The sequence below is a fragment of the Phoca vitulina genome, unplaced genomic scaffold (genome assembly GCF_004348235.1).
Source record: "Phoca vitulina isolate PV1807 unplaced genomic scaffold, GSC_HSeal_1.0 scaffold71, whole genome shotgun sequence".
NCBI classification, from domain to species: domain Eukaryota; kingdom Metazoa; phylum Chordata; class Mammalia; order Carnivora; family Phocidae; genus Phoca; species Phoca vitulina.
This window is the reverse complement of record NW_022589774.1, coordinates 5,941,195-5,953,419: the sequence shown is the minus strand read 5'-3', so window position 1 is coordinate 5,953,419 and position 12,225 is coordinate 5,941,195. Positions and strand designations below refer to the sequence as shown.

The window sequence follows — 12,225 nt, the reverse complement described above, 5'->3', positions numbered from 1 at the left end:
TTCCAACAAAATAAATAGACTGGGGACAAATGAGAAAAACCACAAATAGATCTCAAAGGTTAATATGTGTGCAGGTGGAGGGGTGATTCTTAGGAAATCGGGCTACAATTAAATGTTGGTTTTTATTCCCTTTTTATTAAAGATGCAGTCCCTTTGGAGTCTTGATAATTCCCAATAAAACAAAGGGCCAACCGAGATCCTACAGAATATTCAAGATGAAAGAATCATCTCCACCAAGCCCCTCATTTTACAGATTGAGAATCTGACTCCTGGCTCTCTGGAGTTGGTCTGTTTCTCCATATGATTTGTCAGCTGGGATCTTATCTGTGACCTAACTGGCTTATCAAGTACCTCAGAGTTGGGACTGTGGTATATTTACTTTCCATCCTATATGCAGCTTGGTGCATGGTAAAGGGAGTATTGTTAGCTCGAGGAAAAGAATACTTAATATGCTGGCTGCCCATTTATAACGACTGTGAACAATTAAAAAAATGAAAGGCATGCTAAGTATTCCCTGTAACAAGGAGCAGCAGATACACTGTCCACCTAGGAAAAGATGAAGATGCTGTCAAGGACCCATGGAACTACCCAGCGAGTCCTACTGAGTGGAATCTTCCAATAACTGGAGACAGCCAACAAAGCTGATGGCCTGATCCCAGTGATGTCTACTCCGGGCCATGCCCTTGAGCACATGGCAGCCTTGGGATGATTTATGATAAGGGTATTGCACCAGACCACAACCCCAAGACACTGAAGAAAGAGGAAAGTCAGGATATCACTTTCAGTAGATGAATGCTAAGTAGCTTAATATTACTGAAGCAGTATTCAACAATAGAGGCTCCCTTACAAAGGCCAATTTTAAAATATAAATGATAGTATTTGTCAAGGTTTATACATCAGTCTGAACTGAAAGCCAAGAACAAACTATGTTTTACTAGTTCATGTCCTGGAAAAGTTTTTTACCCTGATTCAAGGACAAAAGGACTTGTTCCAAAGTTTTTGGTTTGATATGGCTCATAATGCCTGCATATTTTCAAACCCTGTCATCAATAAATGAGCTGGAAAATACCACATATTTTTATCCTTGCTGATGCAATTTAATGGGTGCACACAATGTGCCAGATACTGGCTGGACATATTATTCCTGTATAATTCCTATATAATCTTCATGACCCACATTCCAAATCATGTTTTTTAATATAACCAAATATATTCACTAAATATACCAGTATCATTTGTTAAGACTCTTTAAGATTTTATTTATCTGATCGAGAGAAAGAGAGAGAGCATGAACAGGGGGAGGGGCAGAGGGAGAAGCAGACTCTGCTGAGTAGGGAGCCTGATGCAGGACTCGATCCCAGGACCCTAAAATTATGACCCGAGCCTAAGGCAGACGCTTAACCAACTGAGCCACCCAGGCGCCCCCAAAACTCTTTTACTTTTATAAGAGACTGTTGACATTAGCAAGAAATAGTGCCAATGCTCAGAATGCATTTATATTTAGAAATCATTTTTACAGAAAACAAGTGATTTTTTTTTATTAGGAAAAAAATGCCCTATTTTAATACAAGATCACTATTTATAAGAATGCACACTAAAAGAACTGCAACAAATTGGTCTTAGGAAGAAACAATACAATGACAGAAAACTTGATACACTGCATCTTCAAGGAGCCTGCAAAGCAGGCCCAGTGGAAACACACACACAACTCCCGTCAGCCCCACACACAAGTATGTACAGGTTATATAGGCAAACATCTAGAAAACACACTGGAGGATAAGGATGGGCACATCCACATGGGTATACGTGCGCATGATTTTCCTCCATTTTATTCAACTAAAAGAAATTCTTGATCTAAAATTATTTCATACCTACCTAGCTCTACACATAGGAAATGTCATAAAGCAAAAGTTCACATTTTCCTGGGAGCTTTTCATTGGAAGTAGAGGATGTATTTTGGATTTCTTAGGGTGAAATCCACATACACACAGAAGTTGCGACGTAGCGCTTGCCCTACAAGTGCAACATTACCAAAAAGCTTTATACAGCGCCACTTACGCCATGGAAGAAAACTATCAATGGTGAGTTGGTGATCAGTGCTTTCGAACTTTTTCAATACTTCTACATGGGAGAGCTAAAGAGTACCGTATATTTAGACTTATAAGGAAATGTTTTCTTCCCACTGATAACGTGCTCCTGACTAACGAAAAGCCTTTGCAGGCACACTGCCTTCTGGACAAATCCTGCCACCTGCCAGGGTCCTGACACACAAGGTCACTTCTACTGGACCCTACAGTTCTCGCTGCTCTTGGACTCGGGGACGGCTTCCGGGCTGGGGGCGAGCTGGCCTCGCTTGGCCCTCAGGCCCTCCCTGGGGCTGTCAGCTGGACTTCTCTCAGGAAGGTTACGGACCGAGAGAGAGCTCGTGGTGGGTTCTCGGAACAGGGCACTTGAATCCACTGGGCTTTGTTGAGCAACCTTGACCTGTAACAAAGCATCTTTGTTAGAGGTTTAAATCACATTCACATTTCTACAACATGAAAATAAAGTGCTTATGTTCACCAAATTTTAAGTTAAATCCCTCTGCAGCTGTTGTACATAGCTTTACCATTTCTTCTTCACTGAGGAAAGGCTCCACCTAACAGAAGCTGGGAAGATGTCGGACATGAACTCTGATGAGTCACCTTGCAAGCTTTCCTTGACACCTCTGATGGCCAAAAATGACTCACTCCCAAGGCTAGTATGACATTCTTAGATCAGAAGGTAAGCTTTTTGAGGGCAAAGACTATGTCCTCTTTACTGTTCTATCCCTAGTGCCCAGAATAGGCTTGACTATCTGGCAAATTTCAATATATGCCTGAGTGAGAACCCAAACCAGCTTTCATTCAGCCTAAGTGAACCCTGCTGTCATTCAAATGAATGTAATCCTAATGAGTAAGACTATCTTCATAGGGCGGAAGCTTTATGTACAACATTTAAAAGACCTAGAACCTGTTCCTCATTTCCGTCATTTTAAACGTTCTAATTACATTTTTTTTTTTAAGATTTTATTTATTTATTTGAGAGAGAGAGAGGGAGCACGAGCGGGCGGGAGGAGCAGAGGGAGAAGCAGACTCCCCACAGAGCAGGGAGCCCCACTGGAGACTCGATCTCAGGACCCTGGGATCATAACCTGAGCTGAGGGCAGACGCTTAACCGACTGAGCCAAACAGGCGCCCCTCTACTTACATTTGTTTTGTTTCCATACTGAATTTGAATTATATCAGAATAAATAATAAAGTCCAAAAAGAGTAAATCCCCTTTCTGATGCGCTGCCTTTTAAGAGAAAGAGGGATCTCAGAAAATGTGAGGCTTTGGGACACCTGGGTGGTTCAGTCGATTAAGCGTCTGCCTTCAGCTCAAGTCATAATCCCAAGGTCCTGGGATCAAGTCCCGCTTTGGGCTCCTTGCTCAGCAGGGAGCCTGCTTCTCCCTCTGCCCCTCACCCTGCTTGTGCTCTCTCTCTCTGATAAATAAATAAAATCTTAAAAAAAAAAAAAAAAAGAAAGAAAATGTGAGACTTTAAGAAGCAGTCAAGAAGGCAGGGTAGCTGGTAGAGTCAAGAGTTTTTGAGGTTTACACAGTCGTGACAGAAGATATGGGGTCGGGAAAGAGAAAGAGGAGCAAGACAGACGAAGGATAGAAAAGCTTCATTTAGCCAAAGTTAAAGGCAAGAGTGGAGGATTCCAACAGGAAGATCTTTGAAAGGTAAAGAGGAAGGGCACTCTTAACAAGGGCGACCCGTGTTCAGTCCCTACAGGGAAAGGAGCGACGTGACAGAGAGCAACGGACTCCAGTGACCTCCTTCTGAAGCAACAAGAAAAAAAGAATGGAAATTATTTCCCCATTTATATTCTTTCCATAGGAAGTGTGTGGTTTTAAAAGGCAGCTAAATACTTTTCATTACAGAAAACATAGTAAATCTGGCCCACAGATCAAATCCCTGGAAAGCTTGCCTCTAACTCAAGATTATATGCAGGACACTTAAAAGGAGCAGCCTCTAAGGATCAGGACTTAGTGGAAAATTACCATTAGTGGAAAGTTAAAGGAAAAAAACAGAGTTTTACTGGTACTTTTTTTTTTTTTTTTTTTTTAAGTAGAAAGTGATACAAAAGACAGGCATTTCCCTTGAACCCATCGGATGTAGGAAAGTCAGATCTTCAGGTTCACCATTTAAGAGAGAGAGAAAGATCACTCACATTGGGAAAAGAATATCTGAGCCAGTAAAACTCTTTCTTAATCCCAATTAAATAGCCAAAGCCCACCCATTGGCTTCCCCCTCTAGACCCCATTTCTCTGACACTGAACTGAGGGAATTATAGTCCGTGATCAGTTTAAACTGTGAATTTGATCCTCATGTTGGTTAGTTGGCCTCAGACTTTTCTCTATAAGTAGATGAGGTCCAATTCACCAAGTATTTCAACTATTAATAAGTGTAGGGGCGCCTGGGTGGCTCAGTCAGTTAAGCGGCTGCCTTCGGCTTAGGTCATGATCCCGGGTCCTGGGATCGAGCCCCACATCAGGCCCCTACCCTGACTGTCTTACAAACTATGTCTGCATCCACCGCAGAGGCCAGAGGACAAGCACATGGATGGCCCAGTGAAAATGAACCTCACTCACAGTAAGAAACACAAGGCCCCACTAGCCTGCTGACTGACACTGTGGTGACAGCATCACCATCATCCCCTAAAATTTAGTGGCAGGCCCTCTGGCCCTGACCGCCAACCCCAGGTTCAGATCAAGTCTACAATCACAACTCGCTTGTCCCCAGCAAACGAGGAGCTCCTGGGCTTATTCATCCCAGAGACATCACAGAGAATGATCCTCACCTACTTTGCATCTCCCCCCTTGAACTGGACAGATGTCACTAAAGGTCCTGCTAAATGACCTAGGGAAATCTTTCTCTCAGACCTCGGCCAGGCACTTCAGGCGAGGGCTCATCATCCCGAGTTTCTAAGCAACTGCTTTCGGAAAAGATACCTTGGCTCTCTATTTTTCAACCTGAATGATGAAATTTGCTTAACCGATGAGGCAAGCATTTTATAAGGTGACTCAGAAAAGGCTGAATTAAATTAAAAAATCAATAGGCTGGGTTTTGAAGAGTTTGCATCTAACCATGAAGTCTCCTGTGACCTCCCCTCAAGAGGAACCAGCCCCCATTCATTTGCACAAGTGCACAAAACCGCTTCACGATTCATAAGCGCTGGTGCCGACTGCAGCCTGGTGCCAATGCACTGAACACAAATCTGCAGGAAACCATGGTTACTACTCGGGATTGAACAGGCTCCACAGCAGCGTGGAAAGCAGGCCCCCTAGTGTGCAAAGCTCTGGTCCTGGATAATAAGTCTGAACACCACATGAAAACTGCCTTTCCATCGAGTCCTCATAAAAGAAGAAGAAAAATGACCCATGTGGTGATTTCACGACAGGATTTCCTAACATACCTTTAAACATCTATTATCGTAATCACTTTAGGACAACATTAGCAGCTCCAGTCATTCAACAAATAAGCTGCTGACTGCCAGACACTGTTATTAGACACGAAGAAGACACAGGGAAACCAGAATCACAGTCAGGAGCCTCGCAGTCCTCATACTGCAGCTCAGAAGACAGATATCTAAGCAAGGAGTTACAATAAAGTGAGCCACCATAAAAGATCGAAGTACAGAGTCCTATGTACGTGTCAAGATTTTCTGTTTTAAGAGAGCCAAACAAATATTTCATTTGATCCCAGAAAGTGTGAGACAAGCAGGAATGGGTATTAGCTTGTATGGAGGAGCGAGGAGGAGTGGCTCCCACTCAGCCACCATCTAAGGAAATGGTGCGGCCTACACCAGAACCTAAACCTGATGAGCAGGTCAGGACTTAGCTGGTGGTGGAAAGCTTTGGTCAAGCTTGCAAGCTTCCCTCTTTAGGGACACTGGTTGCTTTATGGAAAAGAAGCTGTTCTTAGGGTCACTGGAAAGTCAAGACCTACTCCGGTATACTCTCCAGTGTTTTGTTGTTACCAGCATTCAGAAGATAGATCCAAATGTGAAGGAGAAAAAGAAAGAAAGAAAAGTGGGGTTTCGGATAGGGGGATGGGGAGGGAGGATTTGCACAAAATGGTCAATATTTCTAATACAAGTAACGGATGGGCCCATTTTAATAAGGGAAAGAGAACCTCAGACCCTTCTTCCTCACCCCTGAATTAATAAAAATTTTATTATAATGTAAGTTTTGAAAAAACTTAAGACTAGGTATACATTCCTTAATGCTTATAGCTCTTACACATCAACATAACAAACATTTACAAATATGTTCTTGCTTTGATGCAGCTAATCCCCCAATGTCTTTGTTATTTTGGTATCTAAAATCTTACTGAGGACCATGCCCATTCACTTAAAGACTCACTTATTACACTTATTACATTACACAAGTAGGGGTTACTACACTTTCAAGGCTTTGTCTGCTGGGTCAGCTACTCACATTCCATAGTTACTCAAACTAACAAGTAAGCAATCAAAGTAAAATCACAAAACTTTTAGAATTCTTGGAGCTATTCCAGCAACTTCCAACAATGTTCCTGTGACCCCCTGTTTGAGAAACACTGAGAAGAAGAATAAGACCGTGGAAGTGAGAGACAGTGAGTGTTAACTCTGGGCAGATTAGATCTTTATGAACCTTACTTTCTTCTTTCTTCTATAATACTATCTACCATGAGTACAATAAAATGCATATACTTTGCATACATAATGCTAGTATATCTTATGGCATAATGAACAAAGATCTGCAAAGCAAATATTCTCGATGCTTTAAACAACATTTACTGGGCCGTTTGCAAGGTGCATAGAGGTCACTGAGATCATAACTCTGCCATCAACAAAGTAGAGAAATGTGTCAACAGAGCTCCTTTCTTTAGATGTCTACTGAAATATTTGCTTTTTATAAAGTAAAGGAGTATAAAAGATAGGGAAAAAAAAATAATTGGCAGCTGGGGGGCCAATGCATTAGAGGAAAAAGCGTGAAACAAGCAATGAGCAATGCCTGTGGCCAAAAGAAAGACGACCTCTTCAATTCCTTCAATGTACGGCTTAACACGTGCTTACAAACCCTTTGAGTTCTGATCCCTGATTTCTCCTCATTTAACCCTTTCCTTCAAACTCTAAGTGGCCTGTTGGATCAAGGAGGAGACTGTAGCTGCAGGATAATGTCATGTTTATCCTCGGGTCTGCTCACTACTGTCCTCAGGACTGGCTTCCTTACACTGCACGGAGAAGGTGAGACTAAAGAGCTCCTGAGTCAGTGTCAGACCCTTGCCTGACAACACTGGGATTTCCTGGCTTTGGGACCGCAGATACAGGTTCCTAGGGGTTACCTTCTGTGACCTGCTGCCGCCAGTTATTGGTTGGGAGGCCTCAGCATGATTTTCTTTGTTGAGACTTAGTGGGGAGGGTGCTAACTTCTGCGCAGCCAGGCGGGGGCTGGTCCTAGTCGGCATGGTTGTTCTCCGCAGGACGTACGGGCTTGTCTTTCCTGTTGGGATATCAGCAAACCCTAAGGGCAAAAAAAACGCTGGCTGTCATCATTGCTAGGGCCAACTGAATCTACAATGGAAACAGCATGTACCAGCTAGAGTTCTCACCAGTGTAAGAGTAACTCCAGAAACACTTCCTGCTAGCCACAGCAGACAAGCGATTAACTTCACAGTTGCCAAATCAAACAAGAAACTAGTGGGTTTTCTCTTACCAGACACACAAGAAAACACAATGGAAAAAGGGAAAATAACATTAAATAGAAATTTTTTTTTCCCGCTTCTTCTTCTTCTAATTAGATGTCTTAACTCGCATTTTTCTAAGATCTGAAGAACATACCAGCAAGCCTTCCCATAAAATTTGGATTGGAGAGAAAAAGGAGGATCAAATGGAAAAGGGTGGGGGGAAAGCCAGCTCTTGTTTAAAACGAGAAAAGGTAAAATGGTAACATCCCCTGCTACTTAGGCAGAGACCAGGTGGGAGGAGACAGCCGACCCCGTAAAAGAGGGATTGCACTGTGTGTTCACTTGGTCTCCCTGCACAGAGGGAGTGGACATGACGGGAGATGCATGTTCCTAGACTGGCCCAGGTCCCTGGGCCACACTTTAAGGATCAATCACTGGGTTTAAATTAAAAAAAACAAAAAGTGGTAAGTGGCTCCAGCCAAGGGGGCCCACCCCCCACCTCACCTCCTACCTGGACAAGACATGGACTAAAGGTGAAAAAGCTTGAAAAGTGTCCTCAATTTGGGGATTTTTCAGCACAGAAACATCAAATTCCAAACAGGTTTTGAATAGTCATTTTTGAAATCTACTGGCACGTTTCGTGCTGTAAACATGAGTAATTAGATCCTAGTCCTTATCTCACGCAGAAAGGAAAATATTCCTTACCAATTTAAAGGTGGACTGTTGTTTCTGAAGGTCACCTAGCACTGTTGCACAATAATCTAAAACATAAATGCTTCTGTCTTTTTTATATGTGGATTTTTACAGGGAATTGCAAAAGAACACAAATAATTTTGCTTTTAAATTATGCCTACCTTTCTTTACAACTTCTGGAAGGCCTTCTGGCTCAAACTCAGTGTCTCTGGCATCCTCTGTGGGGTGAATGCCACTTTTGACTGCTTTCCTACTCTTTTTAGAAAATGTCTCTGGGGTAGAAGGCGCTGTGCCTCCCCCATCTTCCCGAATCCCAGTGGACCTTTGCCTTTTGCCTGAAGCTTTATTTTGGCTGGATGACAACTTCTTTTCAGTAGCAGAAGGGGCTGGAGAGGCTTCTGGAACAACTGAATTTAGCAAAGGAGAATTCTGGAGATTAAGTTTAGACCGTGAACTCAGACGAGCAACTTGTGTCTCCAACATCTCTTTGGCTTTCTCTAACTTCTCATGGCTTATGAGCAGGGAACAGTACTTGTCCAGATATTCATCGGCCTCCTTGTTTTTCTCTTCAAGAGTTTCTTTCAGTTCTTTTATCTCAGCCATTAATTCTTCTACATTAGAATCCACAACGGTACCTGTCAAAAATAAAGTGACACATTGTACATCACTTGACACTTCTCTAATCAACACTGGGCATCATAAAGTAGATAACCTTAGATTTGTTTTTTGATTTTCGCTTAAGAGAAGTGGGGAGATATATCTAATGTGTGTTCTTATAGATCAAACAACTCCTGTTTGGGAGGGACCGTATCAAGGTACATATTCTAGTAGATTAAATGACTTTCATTAAGATAGCTTAAATAAAATCCATCAAAATCTCAAACTTGTATTCCAGCCAACCCATCCTTCCTTGCACTTCATATAAGATCAGATGAATTAATCGATCACATCCCCAATTTTCCCCTGTCCATTCTTTCTAGCATAAGTGAGTGAACAATAAAAGTTGGTAAATAATATGAAATCTGTTGGAATAGCTTTGGGAAACAGAAGAGGGCTAGTGACAAGACAAGTCGAAAAGAGCTCTAAAAACCATTTTTAAACAATGGAGGATCAGATGGACAAGTGCCTGGGGGATGCTTCAAAGGTGGGAGTCCTGGTCAACTTGTAGCTGTCATGGTTGGCACCAAATCCATTGGAAAAACTCCCTGGATGCACAATATATCCCAAGTCCTCATCTCAGCAGGGAAGATCGCTGACCCACTGTCTGAAGCCGTGCTCCAGAAGAGCCCTTCATACTACGCTTGCCGCCACCTTTCCACACAGTGAGAGCATTCTACTCCGCAGACGTAAGTGGAAAAAAGTGACAAGGACAGTCGCCATTTCTTTTTTATTTTACCTCCACACCCAAACATACAGCCCCTAAGCCTTCCACTTAGTGGACCCACAAGGATGGGCCAAGGACAACCAGAATCAGGGGTTGATAAATGACCAATGCCAGCTGAGAATGGCAATCTGCCTTTGACGTAGGGACTACTTAAATGGACATCCATGTGAAAAACCCTTCTTGGAACAGCTCATTAGCAAGAAGTGCTGCCAGTTTTTTGTATGTTTTATAGAACAGAAGATGCAATGATTCTATTTCAAACTGCAGACTTCATTCTGAATCCTACTAATCCTATGACCCCAAGCTGAGCACAAAATTTAGAAACTAGAAAATGGATACCTGCTGGAAGTCGACATGCAGTAACAGAACACCGCACTAGTTGTGATGAGCACTGGGTGTTACACGCAACTAATGAATTGTTGGACACGACATCAAAAACTAATGATGTGCTATAGATGTTGGCTAACTGAACATAAGCAAAAAAACTGAAACTAAAAAAAAAATAAGACAAAACAAAACAAAAAAACACAGCACTAAAAACATTTCTGTGCCTACACACCATACGTGTATGGTTTCACTAGTGGAAAGGAGTTTTGGCTCATGGATGTGCCCAATTAATGCCTACCTGTCTTCTGTTTCTCTTGTGAAGCTTCAAGGTGAGATAGCTCTTTCTGCAACATCTCCTTTTCCTCTTCCAGCTGTTTACAGGATTTGATCAACAATTTTATTTTCCCCTGGGCACGCTCATTTTCCTTCTTCAACTGATTTGTGTATTTTACACTGTCCGCCTATGAAACAAAACCTTGAATTTAAAATCTTGAATTTCTTTTTATGAGCATATGGGAAAATAATCATGGATATAATTAAGAATCATATATTATAAATTTAAGAATTATGATGTTCAAAATAAAACAATTCATCTTCTCTATCCGGTTTCCTAGGTCTCCCCAGTGGACACTGTGGTTTTATTGGCAAGCATAAATCTTGGTTCCTAAGACAGTGTTCTATTAAGGAGCCCGCCATGTCTGGGTTTGTTCAATGGGAATCACACCTGGGGGGTTAAGGTGGGAGATACATGGGCATATTTTTGGTGGGTCAAACCTTCTTGATGATAGGGGTGCCTAGGTGGTGGAGTCAGTTGAGCATCTGACTCTTGGTTTTGGTTCAGGTCCTTATCTCCAGGTCGTGAGATCGAGCCCTGTGTTAAGCTCCCCGCTCAACGAAGGGTCTGCTGGAAATTCTCTGTCCCTCTCCCTCTGCCCTTCCCCTCTGTGTGCTCACTCTCTCTGTCAAATAAATAAATAAATCTTAAAAAAAAAAACTTCTCGATGACAGAATTGTGTTTCCATTTGTAGTCTGTGCCTTTGCACAATTTCAACACCCAAGATGGCATCTGTGTTGGTGACACCAAGTGAAGGCCAAATAATATTACGGCTCACAATACAAACTTAAATTCTACAGTTGCGCAAATAGAAAGCGAATAGAATGGTGGGAGAATGATAGCATCATACACTTCTCAGGAGTACAAGTTCAGGATTCCTTAACTACATCTGCAAATTCCAAGAAAAAGCTCAGACAATGATTTAGAGGAAAAGCCTGACCTGAACCAGATACAGAAGTATTTATATACAGTCTTTATTTATCCCACCTTGTGAGAATAGTCATACATTTTGTTGCAGAAATATGAATTTGATTATGAAGTATTACCCCATACCTTGCTGGGATATTATGTAATATATGGCACATGCATCGTATTATGTAATATCTAAAAAATGCAGACTTCTAAAACAAGCTAGCTCCAAGAGTTTCCCATAAGAGATCATGACCGTACAAAGGCGGACCAAACTATTTAAAAAAAACAAAGAACCTGAGCATCACATTCATGTTGCAAGTAGATTTCATTCTTTGTATATTATTTCATCTTGGAATAATATTAGCAGTGTTGCAGTAAATCTGCATTTTTCAGGATTTTTATTTCTGATTCCAACCATAATTGGATTAGAGATCCATTTAATTCCATTTCAACAGTGCTTATTAACTGGACCTAATTAAAATTATATGCAATCTGAGTGGGCTCAACTAACAACGAGCCATTTTGTACCCAGTATGTGTGAATACAGACATTCCCCACGATAGAACTGTCAACAATTAGATAAGCAGAAAGCATACCTGAAACTAAAGTATCATTTTATTACCAATTTTACCTCAATTTGTTTTAAAGGCAGAAAGTGAGCAAATAAAAAAGTAAACCTGAAGCTCTTCTTTCTGTTATGAAACCTAACATGTCTCATTTTGTAGCAGAAGAACATTAGTGATCATGAATGTTATCTTGACTTTTCTTAGTTTGTATTTTATTGGTATATTTCCTTCACCTTGAGAATTATTTAAGAGCTACAGACATAAGAAGTTT

At 41.6% G+C, this 12,225-nt stretch overlaps 1 protein-coding gene across 1 annotated transcript in view; it reads right to left on the bottom strand.

Annotated features, from left to right (window-relative positions):
- Positions 1–1,560: 1,560 nt before the first annotated feature.
- The window catches only part of CENPF (centromere protein F), a 97,940-nt gene continuing 87,275 nt past the window's right edge, over positions 1,561–12,225 (bottom strand). The window contains exons 18-21 of the mRNA XM_032393171.1: positions 10,441–10,603; positions 8,593–9,066; positions 7,397–7,575; positions 1,561–2,484 (exon numbers count right to left, since the gene is read on the bottom strand). Of these exons, the coding sequence (XP_032249062.1) occupies positions 2,281–2,484; positions 7,397–7,575; positions 8,593–9,066; positions 10,441–10,603 (1,020 nt within the window). The 3' untranslated portion in view covers positions 1,561–2,280. The remainder of the gene's footprint in view (positions 2,485–7,396; positions 7,576–8,592; positions 9,067–10,440; positions 10,604–12,225) is intronic.